The sequence below is a fragment of the Antechinus flavipes genome, chromosome 5, assembly GCF_016432865.1.
Source record: "Antechinus flavipes isolate AdamAnt ecotype Samford, QLD, Australia chromosome 5, AdamAnt_v2, whole genome shotgun sequence".
NCBI classification, from domain to species: domain Eukaryota; kingdom Metazoa; phylum Chordata; class Mammalia; order Dasyuromorphia; family Dasyuridae; genus Antechinus; species Antechinus flavipes.
In genome coordinates this window covers 113566522-113588049 of record NC_067402.1, presented here as the reverse complement: position 1 = coordinate 113588049, position 21528 = coordinate 113566522, and the positions used below count along the sequence as shown (strand labels likewise).

The following is a 21528-nucleotide window of genomic DNA, read 5'->3' as shown; positions in this document are numbered from 1 at the left end:
ATATGGTTTCTTTTTTTTCTTCTTTTTTGTCAGATCAAGTGACTAGCCCAGGGTCACACAATTAGTAAGTGTCTGAGGCCAGATTTGAACTCAAATCCCCAGGGCAGTGCTCTAGCCACTGTGCCACCACAGGTGTGCTTTCAAAAAAAAAAAAGATTGAAAAATGAAACTACAGAGGCAGGAAAATGAAAATCCAAACCCCTTCAGCTAGAGAATGGTTTCCAGAGTTTAACACAACACATGGCACACAGTAGGTGCTTAATAAATGCTTATTGATTGATTGAAATATGGATGAACTGGTCTGAAACACTATTTTTTTACAAAGGCTATTATGATTTGGGTATGGACTTAAAACAGGAAGAACTAAGTTTGGAATCAGAGAATTTGGGTAAAAATCCTAATCCTAAATCTTCTTGCTTGTATGGCTTTAGACAAGTGATGCTCTCTGGATCTGATTCTTCTGTGAAATGATGAGCTTGAACTTGATGACCTTTGAACTTCTCCCAAATGCAAATGTACATTCCTATTATCTTGTGAAAATCACTGAACAAAGTCCCTCAGCCCACACCCACTAGTTGCTCCTCTGGCCTGTGTCTGTTTTCAGTCACTGTGGTGCAGACCCTTAGAGCTGCCAGGGTGCCAAGGGGGATAGGGTGAAGAATTTAATTTTCACATGAAACCATGAGATGATTTTAACTCCATCTCTCCTTCCCTCATCATTTGGCTAAATGTGAGACTGTGGTTTGGAGAATCTATTAAATCTCAGCATTTACATCTTGTCAGGGACCATTGTGGGCCTTTGGTCCCAGTGCTCAGCACAGTGCCCGGCACATAGGAGGCACTTAATAAGTGTTTGTTGAGTGACTGATTCAAGGCCTCATTTAACCTCATTTTACGATTAAGGAAAAGGAGATCCAGAGAAGTGGGGTCATTTGTTCAAAATCTCAGAGGGAGTAAAATGACAGAGTCGGTATTGGAAGCCAGATCCTCTTGGCTTTTAGCATAATCAGTCCATCTCTGCCACCAGAAAAACATAGTGAGAGTCTCCCACTAATCAATAGTGTGATCGCCACATACAAGAGCAGCCTACCTGCACGGCTGCTGGGATTTCTGTTCTCTTACAGATGTTCCTTTTTGCTTGTGCAGATGTATGGGTAAATACTAGCATCAGGCCATATTTTTGTCAGAAAGGAACTAACTTTAGCCTCTTTTTTATGGATGAGAAAACTGAACCCCAGAGATTACTGCACAGGTCTCACAGTGAGTGAAGGGTAGAACTGGGGCTGTGTAATCCAGGTCTTCTGATCCCCAGAACCTCGCAGTCTTTCTCCTACCTCATCCTGGCACTCAAGACCTCCATGTCTGGCTCCAACCTCTCTCTCCATCTGTATTTCATGGGATACTCCACTTCCTGCTCTCTGTCTTTCAGCCAAACTACACTAGTTGTTTTCTGGGTTCATCCCGTTATCTCTTGGTTTGATATTTTTGCACATGTCCGGAGGACTCCCATCTCTGCCCACTGACATCTTTCCCTTCTCCAAGGAAAAAGCAAGTGTTTATCTGCTATTTACCAGGTGCTCTACAAAGTGTTTTATAAATATCTCATTTGATATTCACAAATAGGGTGTTACTGGGAGATAGGGGCTATTGTTAGTCCCATTTTATGTACATTTACAGTATTATTTCTCAGTTGAGGAAATGGGAGGTTGCTTCAAAGTGAGACAAGTGAAAGACCTTACCTTAAAAAGATCAAGGTCTCCCACTGCATGCAGGCCCATCTCCAGTCATCTCATCTATATCTTGCTGCTGGATCCATGTGGTTCTGGAAGAGAAAGTGAGGCAGGTGACCTTGCACAGGCTTCCCTCACTCAAATATGTTTCATTTTCTTGTCATGGTGACCTCTCTGATGTTCTCTTCAAGAAGGAAGGACAAACAACAGCATCAGTTGAGGATGATGAGAAAAGGTGAAATGATTTGCCCAGATGCCCATAGTTAGTAAATGTCTGATGCTGGATTTATATAGCTAATTTTCAAAGAACAAACAGCAACAACAAAACAATGCTTTGTGTTGAGGCATTGTGCTAAATATTTTACAGTTATTATCTCATTGAATCTTTGAAACAACCCAGGGAAGAGGTAAGTACTATTATTCCTGTTTTTTTTATTTAGAATTTTATTGATTTATTTTTTATAGTTATGCACGTACGTTAATTTTTAAAAACACAATTCCTGATGAATCATGTTGGGAGAAAAAAAATCACAACGAAAGGAAAAAACCACAAGTGGAAAAAAAAGAACAGGAAAAAAAAGTGAATATAAATATTCAATTACAATCAGTTTCCATAATTCTCTCTCTGGATGCAGGTAGTGCTTTGCAGCCAAAGTTTATTGGTTATCATTGTTTTTTTAGATGAGGACATTGTAGCTATCTTAAATTGCTTATTGATGTGGTTCTTTATACAGAGGCATAAAAGGCAGAGGACTGGGCTTTGAATCAGGAACTAATTTATCCAGGATCATAAAGCTAATAGGATTTTAATCCATGTCTTCCAACTTAAAGTTCAATAGTCTTTTCATTCCACCATCCTTCATCAGTGACCTAGGTGAAACAGAACTAGTTTTAGTTTTCTGGCAGGCGACACTCATTTAATTATGACTGACAAATTATGAAGCAACCTTGCATTTGTGAAAGAAGGTTAGCCACAGAGTCAGGAATATTTGTTCTCAAATACCACATCTAAAGCTAATAATAATTTTCTATGCCTCAGTTTCTTTCTTTGTAAAATAGAAGCAAGGGGAAATAAGCCATTATTAAGTATCTGCTATATGTCAGGCACTTTTCTAAGAGCTTTACAAATATAACTTCACTTAATGGAAATAATAACATCCTGTACTTTCCTTATAGAGTTGTTATAAGTCTTAAATGAGGATTAAGTAAAAAATAAAATAAAAAATAAATGGAGAAAAAACATTTTAAAAAGTAAAAACTACCTCAAAGTGCACTTATAAATGCCCTTCATTCAAATCCAGTTCATTTGCATGTCAAGGCATCATCTCTTTGATGTCTTTATTTAGAAAGAAGGACAAACAACAGCTTCAATTGAGGATGCTGAGGAAAGGTTAAGTGATTTGTCCAGGGGTTGGATGTTGTACATAGAAGAATGAAAACCAGCACAGCCCCATCCTCAAAAAACTTGCAATCTGTCTTTCTCATCCACATTATTTGGCGTAATTTTCTTCTCCAAAGGTCTCCATAATAATCACTTAATCAATGTTTGTAGAATAAATTTGAAATTGTTTTATCCCCTCTACAATGTTTTATGTTTATCCCCAAACTCTTCCTCTTTGATGGAAGCTTCTCTATCTCTTTGCCTTTTCACTAGAGCTGTGCCCTAAGCTTAGAATGCTTTACACCTTAACCTCCATATCTTAAGTTATTGAGTTTTCTGCAAGACTCAGTTCAAATCTCACCTTACTCCTGGAATCTTTCTCTTTTGGAGCAATTTTTATCTACTCTGTATATTCCTTAGGTATTTTGTTGTTTAGTCATTTCAGTTGTGTCTGACTCTCTGTGACTCTACTTTACGTTTTCTTGGTAATTATCCTGGACTAGTTTGCTATTTCCTTCTCCAGTTCATTTTACAGATGAGGAAACAGAGGCAGACAGGGTAAACTGACATGCTCAGAGTCAAACAGCTAGAAAGTATCTTAGGGTGGATTTGAACTCAGGAAGATGAACTGGGAACTGTATCCACTGCCATATCTTATATCTACCTAGAGACTTGTCTGTTATCCATCTTATTAAAATGTTATCTCCTTGAGGCAGGGATTGTGATTTTGCTTTTCTTTGTATCCTTTGTATATCATACAATTGTATCTTTTGTATCCTAGGCCTGTATCCTCAAGGACTAGTATGGTGCCTGTTATAGTAGGCACTTAATAAATGCTTATTGATTGACTGACTGAAGGGAGAAAATCACCCAGCTATGAGACTGGCAATAATACTCGGTGTTTGGTAAAGTCTCATTTACTTTCTAGCTGAGCCTAATTTATTTGAAATCCATACTCCAGGCAATTTGACTCTGGTTTGCTATACCTATGAAGAACACATGAATTATATTTATCTGTTTATTTTGTTTTTAGGCACCAGATTTTTCAAATTAAAGTCCGGGATGTAAATCAGATCGACAAATTGAAAGAGCTGAGCAACATGCAGAACTCCACGGTATCCCATTTCCTTCCTTTGGGGCACCTTCTGATTCCTAGGAAGGATAACCTTTCAGCAACATTCTTATTATTGTTGGTGATCTTAAATTTAGGTTCAGTCACACCTGAGATAGTGATAATGACTTATGTACTACACATGGAGGCTGAGAAAGCAGTTTGTGCAAGTTGTATCATCTTCTCACACTGTTCCTGTGAGCTAAGTTTGGGGATCTTATTCCTTTTTGATGGATGAGCAAACAGACTCAGAGACTTGGCTAAGATCCTCTAGGTAAAGGTCAAAACTTGGAGATTTCTCCTTCAATCAGTTGGAATTGGGAGGAAGTAAGGAAAAGGTGATGCCCGAGTGCAGAGAGCACAGGACTTGGATCAGGAAGTCTCAAATTAGTTTCTTTTGCTTTTTTTTTACAACTCACATTTTGGAACTTGCCAGTCACCCGTGAGCATCCTGTAAATGTTGTGGTTCCACCAGCCAGTCTGAAAGTTGTCAAATCCTTTCTGGAATCCCATGGCTTAGCGTACTCAGTCTCCATTAAAGATCTGCAGGTGGGAAACTGAAATCATACTTTGAGGTTCACTGTTGCTTCAAATTCCCCCATCTTCCACAATGTGAACCTCCCACAGATTGGCCTTGATTATGGAAGAGATGCTGTGGGCCTGAAGTACCAAAGGCCTGGGTGCCATTAAGTTATTACCTTAGTCAACATTTCATTTGCCAGGCTATTTAAAAAAATGTCATAGTACAATTATCCTGTACAATTGTTGTTTCCCAGAAATGTGGTTAGGATAGCAGAAAAGAATTGGGTGAATAAAGATGGGGAGGTTTGGGTGGTCTAAGGGGACTGGATGATTTCTTAATTCTACTCACTGTGACTCTTTTAAAAAGTACTGGTTGATATTTTCCTATTAATCCATATTGGCTGAAATTTTGATTAGGAGTACCCTCCCTTCAATAACTCCCGTGGACAATCCTTGTCATGCTGACATTGTCTATTTTAGGCTCTCTTGGATAAGAAAATTAAAGAAATGAAATTCAATAGAGGAAAAAAAAAGCATTATCCTAACTTCAACTATGGGGATTATCACAGTTTGAAAGAGGTAAATATTTCAGACCAAATTCAGATTAGTGGTTTTTTAAGTTAAGTAAGTGCAAGCTTACTATCTTCATTCAAGAGTAAAAGAAAATGTGGGTTTCCCCCCTTTCTTTCTCTTGATTTTTTTCCCTTCTGTTCTGATTCTCCTTTCATACCATTACTTATATGGAAATATGTTGAATATGATTGTACATGTATAATGTATTTAAGATTACTTGCCATTTTGGAGGTGAGGGAGAAAAAAATCAAAATCTTATAAAAGTAAATGTAGAAAACTAATAAATAATTTTTAAAAATCTTGGAAATTAAAAAAAGAATAAAAGAAAATTTTCCTAGCTCCTTGCCTTTTTAATTTCAAATAATTCATCATGCATTTAAAAATAAAATCAATTAAGTATAAGTGCACAAAATCTGTACTCCAAAATTATGTTTGCTATGTAATGTGTTTCTAGTAGCTTATAATTCCTAAATTATTTATGTTCCTAGTAGCTTAATAACATATGTTCCTTAATCATATATGTTCCTAGTAGCTTTCTGAATTAATAACATATGTTCCTTAATCATATATGTTCCTAGTAGCTTTCTGAATTAATCCCCTCCCTTCTATAATTTTTTTCATTTTCATTTTGTGATCATCAGCTACATTACACTATTTTTCTGCTTTTGTCTTCTTCACTTGGTATTCTTTCATTTGTCTTATCAGATTTATTCATATTTCTTAGAGTTATAATTTAAAGTTATTGTGGTGTATCATTGCACTGACATATTTTGACAAGTTGTTTTTAACATATTTGGGGCTGGATTTCTTTATATGGAAAAAAATGGTGAACTCGATAGTCTTCAAGTTAAATTAGTCTTTTACCAATTATTAGACATTTAGTTTAGCTCTTATTAATGTTTCTTTTGATGTGTGTGTGTGTGTGTGTGTGTGTGTGTGTGTATAAAATGTAGACATAATTTTTAAAAACTTTTTTTGTTATGACACCATCCCTTTGGGTATATTCCCAATAATAGGATTAAAAGACCTTTATTTGTCATTTAAAGTTCTCCCCAATTTACTTCCAATCTATCTTTCCATGATGATCATATATTATTCCTTCTCATTCACTCTATTTTCCAATCAAATGGACCCTTTTGTTGTTCCTCATATATAACATTCCATGTGCCTTCGCATCTTTGCATCTTTGAAGTGAGGAGGGCTTAATTATGAGAATTAATATAGTATGTTTTCAAAAATCTGCTGGTAGTTGGCAAGGTCCCAAGCATGGGAATGCTGTGGCTGATGTAACTGGAACCAAGGAGTTAGAAAGCTTGGGGGAAGAAAATTTAGAAGGAAAAAATGTACAGGGACACAAAAACATTCATTTACAACCAAACTCCTTCACATTTCAGCTTTATCGTGAGATGGCCAACATTGCTTCTGAATACCCCCAAATAGTGAAACGGCTAAAGATTGGTGAATCTTTTGAAAAACGACCATTGTATGTACTGAAGGTATGTGTGACCGTGTTAAGGAAATCAGGGAATAACTACACAGGTTGGCCATATCCTTGAACTTACTTTCCTGTTGTTACCAAAAAGCAGTTTGATAAGAACAAGGAGATCTTAGAAGCCTTGAGCTGGTTTTCCAGATTAGTTCACCACATTGCTGACTTACAGAGTTGGTTGTTCACAAAAAAGGGGGAAAAAAGAGAAAAGTGGCTGAGGCTTCTTTTCATTCATTCATTCTTTCTTTCTTTTTTAAAATTTTATAATAACTTTTTATTGACAGAACTCATGCCAGGGTAATTTTTTACAACATTATCCCTTGCACTCACTTCTGTTCCGATTTTTCCCCTCCCTCCCTCCATCCCCTCCTCTAGATGGCAAGCAGTCCTATATATGTTAGATATGTTGCAGTATAGCCTAGATACAATATATGTTTACAGAACCAAACAGTTCTCTTGTTGCACAGGGAGAATTGGATTCAGAAGGTAGAAATAACCCGGGAAGAAAAATGAAAAATGCAAATAGTTCACATTCATTTCCCAGTGTTCTTTCTTTGGGTGTAGCTGCTTCTGTCCATCATTGTTCAATTGAAACTGAGTTAGGCCTCTTTGTCAAAGAAATCCACTTCCATCAGAATACATCCTCATACAGTATCGTTGTTGAAGTTATAATGATCTCCTGGTTCTGCTCATTTCACTTAGCATCAGTTCATGTAAGTCTCGCCAGTCCTCTCTGTATTCATCCTGCTGGTCATTCCTTACAGAACAATAATATTCCATAACATTCATATACCACAATTTACTCAACCATTCTCCAATTGATGGGCATCCATTCATTTTCCAGCTTCTAGCCACTACAAACAGGGCTGCCACAAACATTTTGGCACATACAGGTCCCTTTCCCTTCTTTAGTATCTCTTTGGGGTATAAGCCCAGAAGTAACACTGCTGGATCAAAGGGTATACACAGTTTGATAACCTTTTGGGCATAATTCCAGATTGCTCTCCACAAGAGTTGGATTTGTTCACAACTCCACCAACAATGTATCAGTGTCCCAGTTTTCCCGCATCCCTTCCAATATTCATCATTATTTTTTCCTGTCATCTTAGCCAATCTGACAGGTGTGTAGTGGTATCTCAGAGTTGTCTTAATTTGCATTTCTCTGATCAATAGTGATTTGGGACACTCTTTCATATGAGTGGTAAGAGTTTCAATTTCATCATCTGAAAATTATCTGTTCAGATCCTTTGACCATTTATCAGTTGGAGAATGGCTTGATAAATTTGAGTCAGTTCTCTATATATTTTGGAAATGAGGCCTTTATCAGAACCTTTAACTGTGAAGATGTTTTCCCAGTTTGTTGCTTCCCTTCTAATCTTGTTTGCATTAGTTTTGTTTGTATAAAGGCTTTTTAATTTGATATAATCAAAATTTTATATTTTGTGATCAGTAATGATCTCTAGTTCATCTTTGGTCACAAATTTCTTTCTCCTCCACAAGTCTGAGAGATAACCTATCCTATGTTCCTCTAATTTATTTATAATCTCGTTCTTTATGCCTAAATTATGGACTCATTTTGATCTTATCTTGGTATACAGTGTTAAGTGTGGGTCCATGCCTAATTTCTTCCATACTAATTTCCAGTTTTCCCAGCAGTTTTTATCAAATAATGAATTCTTATCCCAAAAGTTAGGATCTTTGGGTTTGTCGAACACTAGACTGCTATAGTTGATTATTCTGTCTTGTGAACCTAACCTATTCCATTGATCAACTAATCTATTTCTTTGGCTGAGGCTTCTTAATGGTGAAACAGGGATAAGTGAAATTCTGGTATTTCTGGGTGGCTTTTTACGGTGTGTCTCTTGAAGAGCTCATATGTCTAGGCTGTGGACTCCCTGAAGGCTGGGCACAGAGAACATTGAAAGTGTGAGCGATTAATAATGGCCCTGGCCAAGAAGTCACAGCACCCTGGCCATTAGAAGCTGTGGAACCCTCACAAGTATGGGTTTGTGTACATTGATCAGTATTTGAATTTGTTTCTAAGAGATTTCAAAAATTCCTTTCCCCCTATCTACAACTGTTTCAGTGGTGGAAGTATATTGGCCACTAAAGAAATTGAAAAGGAGAATTCATGTCTTCAGAGTTTAATCTGTATGAAAGACCCAAGTTCATGTTTCTTTTGCTTATTGTACTACAGCTTTTATAACCATATTCATTTACAAGTTTCATCAGAAAGGTTATCTACCTCAAGGTGAGGTAGATATCAGTAATCTTTCACATGAACAACACTATTCACCTTCCTGCAGTGATTGAAGGAGTTCCCCTAATCTCAGAAATGACAGATTTAGTTTCTCTCCCTTGTTTTTATTAATAAGACTATTTCATTACTATTTCATTAATAAGGTCTATAGGGAAGTATAGTTACCCTTTCACATATATACCCTGTATGGTCATAGGTAAGTCATTCTATTGATTTTCTTAGTTGTAAAATAGGGATTCTAGAAATCAGACTATTAGCTTCACAGTGTTGTTATGAGAAAGTGATTGGTAACATTTTGTGCAGATGTGTATTTGGCTTATGATTTGATTTCCATTTCACAGTTCAGCACTGGGAAAAAGAAGAGACCCGCTATTTGGCTAAATCATGGAATTCACTCCCGGGAATGGGTCACCCAGGCTACAGGAATATGGATAGCCAGAAAGGTCACGTCTCCTCCTGTGTACTAGACATTTTTGTGGGCAGGTGGGATATTGTAGGAGTGATGATTTGGTTTCTGTACCAAGAAAGACATGCTGGACTGAACATGTCCCACTGACAAAGTAGGAAGTTACTGGAACAAAATATGTTCTTGAATGACAAAATGTATTACTGATGGTGTACAACCTAGCAGCTGACCAACGTTCATTCTGCCTTTAGGGACCCTGCTGCAACAGGATCAGCCCCAGGCAAAATTATAAAACAGGCAAAGGAATCCCTTCATAGCTGTTCCCTAATCTTTTTGGGCACTCAGTGCTCTCGTTGACTCTCCACCCTTCTCAGATAGAAACCTCTTTCCTGCTAGCTGTCTCATTGGAAAATGACCAATGAAGTAGGAGAGATTGCCAAATAACGATTTCTCATCTTATCCCTCTGAGAGTTTTTTGCATTTTAACTGAGTATTGATTGTGGAATTTCAGATAATATTGAGAGATTGATATGAAGAAAATAATTTTGGATAGATTTGCTTTCTTGGAACTGCCTTTCAATCTTATAACCTGCAGGTCAGGTAGGCCCTGCCTCTGTGATGATATTATAAAAAAAGTAAATTCCTTATTCACACTACAATAGGCTAGAAAATTTCATCTCCCTTTTTTCTACAACCAAATATCCTTCAACCAGACGTGAACTGGAAGCTGATCCTACCTATATTCATAGGAACAAATTCAGGAGATTTGTATGCTACAATTAGCACGCTAAACCCAGAGTCAGGAAGACCTGAATTAAAATCCAAACCAGAAGGAGTATCTACCTTCTAGGGTTGTTGTGAAGACCAAATAAAGTTATATTATAAAATTATTAAAATCCTTAAAATGCTATGCAAATACTAGCTAAGTGTCATTGTGTTATCTTGGTCAAATTAATTTCACCTCAGGTTCTCAATTTCCTTTTCTGCAAAAAGAGATTGAATTAGGTACCTTAGGCTCTTAACCTTGAAACTTGTTTTAAAAAATATTTTGAAAATTGTATTTCAATAGAACTGGTTTTCTTTGTAATGTTATACATTTCACTTTATGAATTTAAAAGCATTATTCAGAAAAGTGGGCCTGTAGGCTTGGACTAAACTTTATGTCCATGAAACAAAAGGTTAAGAATCCCTGCCTTAACATTTCATAATTCTGTGAAATGTCATCCAAGTGACTGATAACTTAAAAATTAGATTTTGCTTGGAGCTGTCTCTCTGAAGGTAGGCATGTGGTGACAATTAATGGAGCACTACTCAAAGTAGTTGACCATGGGCTAAGTCAGTACCAATAACAACACCTGGGTCAGCACAGCTGATAGTGGTTTTCTCTCTGCTTAGATTCCCTCTGACTTTTATGGAAATAAGCCAACCATCACCTCCATCTTGAATGAAATGGATATCTTCCTAATGCCAGTGGCTAATCCTGATGGATATGTTTATTCTCAAACCAAAGTGAGTAACAACAAATGGAGTGGATTGGGGAGTCAAGAGCCTTGGTTGTACAGAGAAATGCTTGTGGGAGGCAATGTAGCACAGCAGAAGGAGCAGAGGATTTGAAGTCTTAGTAAATCAGTGAAAATTGGCCATACTATTAGGCATTCTCTTGGGATCAGTCAGTGGACCACAGTTGGGTCTGAAAAGAGTCCAAAAGAGCCTTCAATTTGAGTTACCACATTTCAGGAAGGACAATGACATGTAGGGAGGGAATCTAGAGCAGAGTAACCAGAGTGGAGAAGGAACTGAACAACACTCTGAATGAGGATCATTGGAAAGGACTGGACAATTATAGATTCTTAGCCTGAGGAAGTGGGGAATAATGGCTGTTTCTAAATATTCTGACATGCTAGTGTGTGGGAATGGAGTTACATTTGCTCTGTCTGACCTCAGGGCAGAGAGACAGATTTAAGCTCAATATAAAGAGAAAATTTAAGGACAGCATCCATTTGGAGCTGTCCAAAAGCAGCACTGCCAGCTTTGGGAAGTATTAAGAGCCTTTCACTGCTACTTTTTGGTGAGATTGTAGGATAGATTCCTGTTCAGGTATAGATTAGACTATTGTAGGTGACCTTGGAAGTCCCTCCCTTTCAATTTTATAATTCTGGGCGATTGTGATCTCTCAAGTCCTTTCTATCTCTGAGAATCTGTGGGCAATATATAGATCATGATGATTAATACTTGGCTTATGACTCTTCTTTCTTGGGTGGGTTTTCCAGGATCGCTCCTGGAGGAAGAACAGATCCCGTAAGCTTTTTAAGAAATGTGTAGGAGTTGACCTAAATAGGAACTGGAATGTAGCCTTCGCAAGTAAGACATAATGCTTAAAATATTTTGTCATCTTGTAATTTTTACATCATCTATAACAACACTTAGCATAGTACCGACAAACAGTAAGTACTTAATAAGTGCTTACTGTTTTGTTGAAATGCTTATTAACTTCCCAGAATATTGCTCTTCTTCCCTCTCCCAGAGAGCTATCCTTTATTTTTTTTCCTTGCTGAGGCAAATTGGGCTCAAGTGACTGACCAGAGTCACAGACCTAGGAAGTGTTAAATGTCTGAGAACAGATTTGAACTCAGGTCCTCCTGATTTCAGGACTGGTGCTCTATCCACTGTGCCTCCTAAATTTTCCAACAAAGTAGGTTCTTAATAAATGTTTCTTCCTTTCTCTTTTTTTTAAATTTGTTATTGGAAAGGATGGCTCTTGAGGCAGCTGGGTGGCGCAGTGGATAGAGCACCAGCCTTAAAATCAGAAGGACCTGAGTTCAAATGTAATCTCAGACACTTAGAATGTCTTAACTGTGTGACCTTGGGCAAGTCACTTGCCTCAGGAAAGAAAGAAAAAAAAAGAAAGAAAGAAAGAACTACTATGTGCCAGGTACTGTGCTAAAAGTTTTATAAATGTTAGTATACACAGTAGGTGCTTCCTACATGCTTTTTGTCAGATTCCCTGATGACTAACTTGCTGAAGATGAACTTCTCCTAACTTAGGCTATTTCTGGGCTGTATTTGAAGCCTTCCTAGCCTGGTATAGGATCTGTTTTTGTGAATCCACAGTCCTATTTATATCATGGTGGAGCACTGAAATAGTTATAATGTAAATTATAACTTGCAAGTGCAAGACAAGCTCCTCGATGTTTTCCCATATGATTTCTAGTCAGATTATTATAGCTAAAGAGAGGAAAATTTGGGGGTGAGCCCAAAGGGCTCATGACAATGTAAAAGGAGAATTGCTACTAAAAGTTTCCTTATATTTACTGTGTATATACTATATTCCCATAACAGAATGGAGGCCCCTTGAAGGCCTGAGGCTGTTCCATTTTACTTATTTTCTTCCCAGCACCAAGTACTATGCCTTGGACAGCATGGGTATTTAGTAAATGTGTCTTGAATTTAATTGAATTAAATAGATTTGTCTTTCCAGAATCTTGTAGAGTCTGTTTTTTATTGATGTTTGTGCTTGGCTTGGTTCCTGTCACAGAAGAGGGAGCCAGTGACGATCCCTGTTCTGAAGAGTACCATGGGCCCAAGCCTCATTCAGAAGTAGAAGTGAAATCCGTGGCAAAGTTCATTAGAAAGCATAGGAATTTCAAAAGCTTCATTGATTTCCACAGCTTCTCACAGCTTCTGATGTATCCTTACGGTTACACAAGCAACAAGTGCCCTGACTGTGATGAACTGGTAAGTGTCCCTTCCCCCATCTCAGATACCCAGGAAACTTTAAAACCATCAGTTACAATTGACTTGCCAATCTGTAGAGTGAAGGAAACTTTTAACAATGGGACATCCTGCTATCAATGAAAATGCAGAGTCAGCACAAAAATTAAATCAAGAGAGACAGAGGGGAAAGAAAAAGAAGGAGGGGGGAGAAAGAGGGAATAAGAGAGGAAAGAGAGAGAGAGGAAAGCAGATTGACTATATATTTATAAAAATTCTTTAAAATCTTTATTTTTTATTTTAAGGCCTAATGTATTTTAATATAAATGGCTTATTCAAAACTTTATTTTCAGCATCAGCATAATCAACTCAATGTGCTTAGTAATACTGAATAAACCATTAACATTTATTATTCATTATATGCTTATGTCATTTGTCAGGCACTGTGCTAAGAGCTAAGGATAGAAGAAGCAAGACAGTCTCTACTCTCATTGAATCAAAATCTAATGAATAAATATTCTCATTTAGGTCTTTTAATTTTAATTTAATTTATATTTACATTATGATATAATTTAGAAACAATATTGTAATGACAATTTATATTTATATTATTTTAATTGTTATAATTACTTGTATTTAATTGATATTTTATTTATGTTTATGTTCCAATATAAAATTATAATTCATAAACAATTTTATAATATAATTTATATCTACATTACTTATTATTTTTCATATTTAATTGTATGTAATTTTAATTTATTTTACATTTAAGCATGTTAACTCTTACCTATCTTTCTCAGTCTCTGGTGCTTGCTGTTCCTTCCCCTACTGCCATAGACGTTTTCCCATGTCCTTCACAAATTGTTATTGCCCCAAACCTCTCATAATTGAGGCTATGGTTGATAGAAGTTCTTACATGTGTATGTCTTTTCCCACATTTCTCTTTCATTTTCTTTTCTCTGAGTCTGACCTAAAGAGGACATAGCATACAAATCCCTGTCTTCACCTTGTGGCAATCAGTTCTGGCCAGTTTATTTGTACCTGAAGAAGCTACCTTGACCTTCCCTGCTTCTCACCTAGATCAAGTTCCCATGACTTATTACAACTAGAAGGGACTTTAGATACCAGTAAGTCCATAAAAATGAATCTAGAGGGGAGAAATAACTTTCAAAGTTATCCAGCGAAATGGCCAAGCAAGACATTTTACCTACATCTTCTTTTTCTAAATTAGTCAAGCTTTTATTTGGTGCCTACTGGATGCCAGGTAGGAGAAACTAGATGGCTCAATGGATAGACCCTGGGCCTGGAGTCAGGAACACCTGAGTTAAAATCCAGCTTCAAACACTTACTAGCTCTGTGACTTTGGCAATCTACTTACACTCTATTTCTCTTAATCCACTGAAGAGGGAAATGGCAAACATTCCAATAACTTTGCCAAGAAAATCACCTGGACAGTATGGTCCATGGGGTCAGAAAAAGTAGGACACAACTGAACAACAAATGGAATTTAACTGGGATACCAGGAAAAAAAAGGCAATCCCTCTTCTCAAGGGATTTTAATGGAAGAGAAAACATAGAAACCAGTTAGAGATCCAATAAATCAGAGATAAATCAAGAGAGGAAGCACCAGAATTCCAGGTGTTTGGGGAAGACTTCTGCTAGATGGTCAGATTTTAGCTGGGGTATGAAGGGAGCCAGAAGGCAGAGATAAGGAGGGAAAACATTCCAGGGATGGAAGCAAACCCAGAGTACTGAGATGGAGTGTCTATTGTAAGAAACAGCAAGTCTCTCTTGCCATGATGCTCTGTATCTTACCTACCATGCCTTCTGATTCTTTTCACTAATATTAATCACTACCATTAATGTAGAAGAGTCTCAGTTTTGAGAAATTACATAAATTATCTCAAGTAAGTTCTCACATCACAACCTTGCAATATAGGTATTATCATATTATTTTAAAGATTTTTAAGAATAAGATTTCAGAGATATTATTTTAAAGATTTTAAGAATAAGATTTCAGAGATATTATTTTAAAGATTTTAAGAATAAGATTTCAGAGATATTATTTTAAAAATGAGGAAGCTGAAGTTCAGACAGTTTAAAGAGTAATCATAACAATAATGGCTTATGTTTATATAACACTTACTGTGTGCCAGGCGCTGTGCTAAGTGCTTTACGTTTATTACCTCATCGGAGCATCACAAAACCCCTGGGATTTAGGTACTATTACTACCCCCTTTTACAAAAGAAGAAACCACCAAACAGAAGTTAAGTGACTTGCCTCCATAGTCTCACACACATACTGAATTTCTGAGGCAGGATTAAAATTCTGACCCCGAGTCCAATGTTATTTACTGGGAATCGAATGGGGATAGGAGTGTGTTTAGAATGTGACCTGACTCAGTTTAAAATGCAATTCAAAAATATTATTAAAATAATAAAAATATAATACAACACAGATAATGTTCATTTGAGGTTTTCTCAGGCAATATATGTAGTCTTCAGGAATCCATTCCCATCTGAAATTGACACCACTGTACAGGTGCACCTAGCTCATCAGCTGGGCATTAATTAGTTAATAGAGCCGGGGCATCTGTTGCTCCAATGGGACCAGAGCTGCAGAGAAAGAGGGAAATAAAACAAGTTTGAACAGCATGAATATGTCCTTTGTTTCCAGGAGGATCATTATTTCTCACTTTGCTCTTGTTCTCTCCCTCTAGGACAAGCTTGGAAAAGAAGCAGTAAAAGCCCTATACTCCCTGTTTGGCACCCAGTATCAAGTGGGATCTATCTTCAAACATGTGTGTAAGTTCTTGCCTCATTTATTTTGTAATTTGGAGAGTTCTTTGAGACATTAATGGAAATGCAGCAGACACTGGAAATTAGACATCTTCTGTTTGCCCACCAAAGCCAAGGAGGAGGGCATCTTAGGCTGGCCTGACTTTTACATTTTTTATTTTGATGTTATTAATAGTAACACTATTACATTAATTATTAATGTTGTATCATTAGATTATTGTTATTTTTATTATTATTCTTATAGTGCTTTATGCTTTACAAATTGTTTTCCTTATGACAACACTAAAAAGTTGATTGTACAATCATCCCCATTATATAGATGAGGAAATTAATCAAAATTCATTGGCTTATTCTCCAATTGATAAATGGTCAAAGGATATGAACAGACAATTCTCAGACGAAGAAATTGAACCTATTTCTAGCCATGTGAAAAGATGCTCCAATTCATTATTAATCAGAGAAATGCAAATTAAGACAACTCTGAGATACCACTATATACCTGTCAGACTGGCTAGAATGACAGGGACTGATAAATGCGGAATGTTGGAGGGGATGTGGGAAAACAGGGACACTGATACATTGTTGATGGAATTGTGAACACATCCAGCCATTCTGGAGAGCAATTTGGAACTAAGCTCAAAAAGTTATCAAACTGTGCATACCCTTTGACCCAGCAGTGTTACTGCTGGGCTTATATCCCAAAGAGATCTTAAAGAAGGGAAAGGGACCTGTATGTGCATGAATGTGGCAACCCTGTTTGTAGTGGCCAGAAACTGGAAACAAATTGCCCATCAATTGGAGAATGGCTGAATAAATTATGGTATATGAATGTTATGAAATATTATTGATCAGTAAGAAATGACCAGCAGGATGATTTCAGAAAGGTCTGGAGAAACTTACATGAACTGATGTTGAGTGAAACGAGCAGGGTCAGGAGATCATTATATACTTCAACAACAATACTATATGATGATCAATTTTGATGGACCTGGCCATCTTCAGCAGTGAGATGAAACAAATCAATTCCAATGGAGCAGTAATGAACTGAACCAGCTACACCCAGCAAAGAACTCTGAAAGATGATTAAGAACCATTACATTGAATTCCCAATCCCTATATTTTTGCCTGCCTGCATTTTGGATTTCCTTCACAGGCTAATTGTACAATATTTCAGATACTGATTCTTTTTGTACAGCAAAATAACAGTTTGGTCACGTATACTTATTGTGTATCTACTTTATACTTTAATATATTTAATATCTACTGGTCATCCTACCATCTAGGGGAAGGGATGGGGGAAGGAGGGGAAAAATTAGAACAAAAGGTTTGGCAATTGTCAATGCTGTAAAATTACCCATACATATAACTTGTAAATAAAAAGCTATGAAATAAAAAAAATCCATTGGCTTAACAGCTAAGAGTCCAAATCTCCTGAAACCAAGCCAAAGCTCTTTCTATTACATTGTCCCACCATTAAGATGGGAGCCTTTCCTGGAGATTTCAGAACTCACATTACAGGATTATTTTTTGTTTCTATAGCAACCCCCAGCTTGATGTAGCACTGGTACCAATAACATGGATTGTGGGTTCTCTGGGTCTTTGATTCTATCCTTGCTATAACTATAAGCAATTACTATTTACAGATTGTCTGCTGGGTAGTAGGGGTGCATCTCTTACTATGCACCCAAAATCTTGAAATGACTTCAAAACTTTCTCAGAAGAGAAGAAGTATTAATCTTATTTTCAGGGGCAAAGGCCCCAAAGAGGCCTTGGAGGAGCTGGAAAGGTCCTTCATCTCCTAGCCAGAAACCCTTCTTAGCAGCCAAAGCAAGAAAATGAGAGAGCTGGGATAGATGGCAGACTGAATCCACTGGAGAGAGCCAATCTTGGGTAGGTGAGGAGGTCGTAGGCAAGATGTAGGGACTGAGAGGACTGAGGACCCTGTTTTTCAGAATCCATCCTTTGGCCTTAAGGTCAGTGCTTTCAATGCCCACTTAATATCACTTTGGAGGTTTATAGTCAGCGATTTGGTAATAGGAGAGAGAAATTTTCTTCATTTTAGTTTTTATTGTGGTATCACTTCTTAGTAAATGACCCATTGTTATAAGATATATAAATTATTTTGTAAACTCTTAGGTACTACATTAATTCTGGTGTCACTTTTTATTCTCTAATCCATTCTGCATATTGGGGCCAGACTGATTTTCCTAAAATACTGATTTGATTTGTGGAGATGATGTGGTATTAAGGAAGAAGCCCTGTATTAAGAGATGGAAGGCCTGGATTTAAATCCTGGTGCTCACACTTACCAGCTATATGAACTTAGATGAATCACTACAAAAATTTAAGCTTCAATTTCAACATCTGTAAAATAGGGATAATAATATTCATAGCATTGAATATTTAAGTTGTTCTTCAGATTTCTGTAAATAAATGTGAGTTTTTATTACAATTTTATAATTATATTTTTGTACACATAATTTTATAACAAATTAATTTCTAGAGGGAAGCTTGAGAGTTGACCTGGAAATTCTTGTTCTCTTTTTCCAAAATGTGTTGCTTTCCCAAAACCATGTAGGAACTAGAGCTTGGGCTGGTCCTTGAAGGATGCTGGGGATTCTAAGAGGTAGAGCTGCAGAGGGAAGGAAGTCTCCAAATGAAACCAAATCTGTGCAAATTCATGGCTATGAAAGATAGGAAAGAGCATAAATTTGTAAAAGGAAATAATGTGTAATAAATCTGGTAAGGTAGATTGGAATCAAGTTGAGAAGGATTTTAGATGACAAAGGAAATTGTGATTCTACTTTCTACTTCCTAGTATAGCTAAAGTAAGCAACAAAAAATCGTGTAAAAAATGAAATGTGCTATCTTTCTAGATTCCTTTTGGAAAGCTTAGTGGGGGCCTAGATTGTTTTTTAAAAACTAAGATGTAAGTGGGAGATTAAAAATTAAAAACTAGAAATTGCAGCTCTAAGTCCTGGTCTCTCAAGATTTCCCTGCACTCAAGAGCAGTGACACTATGCTCAGATATTGTAACTCCATTTCATTATTGTTAACTCAGGAGAATCATTGCTTTATCTCCAAAGAAAATGTTATCAGAGGCTCTCCACCCTCTGCTGAGTTAGTGCTGAGTCAGAAATATCCAAGATACCTCTAAGTGCCATAGGATCTTCCACTATTTAATCAACATGGAGGCTGAGAAAGGGCCACCTTGGAGCTGGAGAAGGATAGAAGATCATGTTCCAGTGTGTGTGTGTGTGTGTGTGTGTGTGTGTGTGTGTGTGTGTGTAATGTGTTAGAATTACACACATTTTTTGAGTTGGAATGTTGAAATATTCTTCCATTGCCTACCCTTATTTTTTCTCATTACAGATCTTGTCAGTGGCAGCACTATAGACTGGGCTTATAAAAATGGGATTAAATACGCATTCACTTTTGAGCTGCGAGACAATGGCACATATCGCTTCGACCTGCCAGCTAATCAAATCATCCCCACTGCCCAGGAGACCTGGCTGGCCCTAGAAGTGATCATGGTGTATGTTAAGGACCACCTCTACTAGAGAACCGCCTCTGATGTTGAAGGACAGAAGGATACGCTGAGGAAAGCACTGCTTGTACTTGTGGGCTCATTGTCTGTTGTCCATTCAGCCATGAGTTCTATCAGATGATGGCATCAAGGCATAATATTATTATGTTCTATATTGTGACGTGACCCCTGGTTATCCCAGAACGTTAGGGTTCACACGTCCTCCCTCCCAAATGAAAACCCGACACAGATATTTCCTCTATTATTACATTCAGTCTCTTTTTGGAGCCTTTTTATATTTTCAGTCTTTATCTTTTTATGGCCCATTTTCTAAAGTCGCCCCTGGGGTTTGTTGTTTTGCTCAGGGGAGTGATTTCCTGTGTGGAATTTCTCTCCACTGATGCAGAAATAAAGTATACAGGTTCTAGACATCTGAATTATTTCCGATAGCCTCATCCTTCTACTTTGTCTCATTGTATCCTCACAGCATCCTTGCCTTCACATTGTTTTGATTCTGGCCTCAGTCATTTTACCATCTCTGAGTAACCCCCTCTCTTTTATCTTTCCTTCTATCTGGGCATACATGTTCTATGTCCCCTCCTCCTAAATTCTCCCTCTTTCTTGCTTTTTGTCTCCCCTTTCTCTTTCTTCCCCTCCTTTTGCGCTCTCTTTCTCCTCTCTTCACTCCTTGTATTTTTCTCCTTCCTTTCTTCTTTCTTCACTTTTTCTTTCCCTCCTTTCCTTTCTCTCCCCTTTTCCTTTATCTCTCCTTTTCTCTTCCTTTTTTCCCTCTTCTTTCTTTTTCTCTCCTTTCATCTTTCTTCATCCTTTTTGGTCTTCTTCCTTTGCCCCCTTTCTCTCTGTCTTTCTCTGTTTCTTTCACTCTCTCTTGCTTGCTCTCTACCTTCTATACCATGTCCTATGGCCAGCCTCCTTGCATTTCTCCCCAGCACAGGCTGCTCACCACCTTCTGTCCCTCTGCCATGGATGCTGAGCTGTCACTGCTTGGTTTATGATGTATAAAAATCATACATAGACTTTACTCAATAAATATTCATGATTGAGACTCCCCTTGGTTCTCTGTTCCTTGAATTACTTTCACGAATTGAGATCATGATTTAGGATGTACCTCGTGTATCTGAACTTTATTTTGGGGAATGATTAAAAGGTTCACGTGAGGGGCAGCTAGGTGGCGCAGTAGATAGTCAGGAGGACCTGAGTTCAAACCTGGCATTAGACACTTAACATGACCTAGTGTGACCCTGGGCAGGTCACTTAACCCCAGTTGCCTCAGGGGAAAAAAAGTTCACTTTGTGTCAAATATAAGAAAGAAATAGATAATCCTTGACAACTAGTATCATGATGCCAAGTAATTATTGCTGGTGATGGTAAACACCTCACATTTATAGAGTTAAATTTTTTCAGAATATTTGCACATATATAATATAAAATTACCCGCGGAAAAGATTGACCCAGTAACTGTTCTTAAATTATTATTTTTTCCAACTTATATCTGTGTTTCATTTCCCTCCCAGAGGGAAAATGTCCAGGTCTGTAACTATCCTGCAATCTGTAACCTCAGAGTTGCCTGGGTGACTGAGAGATGAAGCAATTCACCCAGCACCACAATGTCACAAGCAGCTGTTCCTCGACATCTCACTCTGGCCACCGGCCCTCGAAAGTGAAGTTAAGGGAGGAGGGTCAAGAATTGGAAAATTCCCCAAAGGTGCATGCTTAGCATTAGGCCAAATTAAAGTCCAAATCTAGTTTTGCACATGAAAAGAACTAAACCTTTTCTCAATGGTAGGGTAGTCAATAAATTTCTTAAGACAATAATACATGAGATAAATCAATGCTAAGGAGAATTTCTCCAACTGATGCCCACGTGGCTTGTTCATTTAAAGGATAGGAATCAGTCACTGGACTGAACTCTTTCTGTTCTAGCTATTGTAACCTAACTTTCTCTCCTTTCTCTATCTCACCCTGTAATTCAACCTCTAATTCTATTAAGTCTTTT

The 21528-nt window shown here is 37.4% G+C and overlaps 1 protein-coding gene and 1 long non-coding RNA gene across 3 annotated transcripts in view; one reads left to right on the top strand and one right to left on the bottom strand.

Moving 5' to 3' along the window:
* The window catches only part of LOC127564489 (uncharacterized), a 16707-nt gene extending 13234 nt beyond the window's left edge, over window positions 1–3473 (bottom strand). Inside the window, exon 1 of the long non-coding RNA XR_007954282.1 lies at window positions 1740–3473. This is a non-coding gene — a long non-coding RNA (uncharacterized LOC127564489). The remainder of the gene's footprint in view (window positions 1–1739) is intronic.
* LOC127564486 (carboxypeptidase A4-like) overlaps window positions 1–21160 on the top strand; it is a 23702-nt gene extending 2542 nt beyond the window's left edge. The window contains exons 2-11 of one of the 2 annotated variants that reach the window (XM_052001045.1): window positions 4145–4219; window positions 4630–4771; window positions 5225–5323; window positions 6712–6813; window positions 9408–9509; window positions 10868–10981; window positions 11743–11833; window positions 13008–13207; window positions 15907–15991; window positions 19358–21160. In XM_052001045.1, the coding sequence (XP_051857005.1) occupies window positions 4145–4219; window positions 4630–4771; window positions 5225–5323; window positions 6712–6813; window positions 9408–9509; window positions 10868–10981; window positions 11743–11833; window positions 13008–13207; window positions 15907–15991; window positions 19358–19545 (1198 nt within the window). In that variant the 3' untranslated portion in view covers window positions 19546–21160. The remainder of the gene's footprint in view (window positions 1–4144; window positions 4220–4629; window positions 4772–5224; window positions 5324–6711; window positions 6814–9407; window positions 9510–10867; window positions 10982–11742; window positions 11834–13007; window positions 13208–15906; window positions 15992–19357) is intronic. The other variant, XM_052001046.1, reaches the window with a different exon arrangement.
* Window positions 21161–21528: the final 368 nt, after the last annotated feature.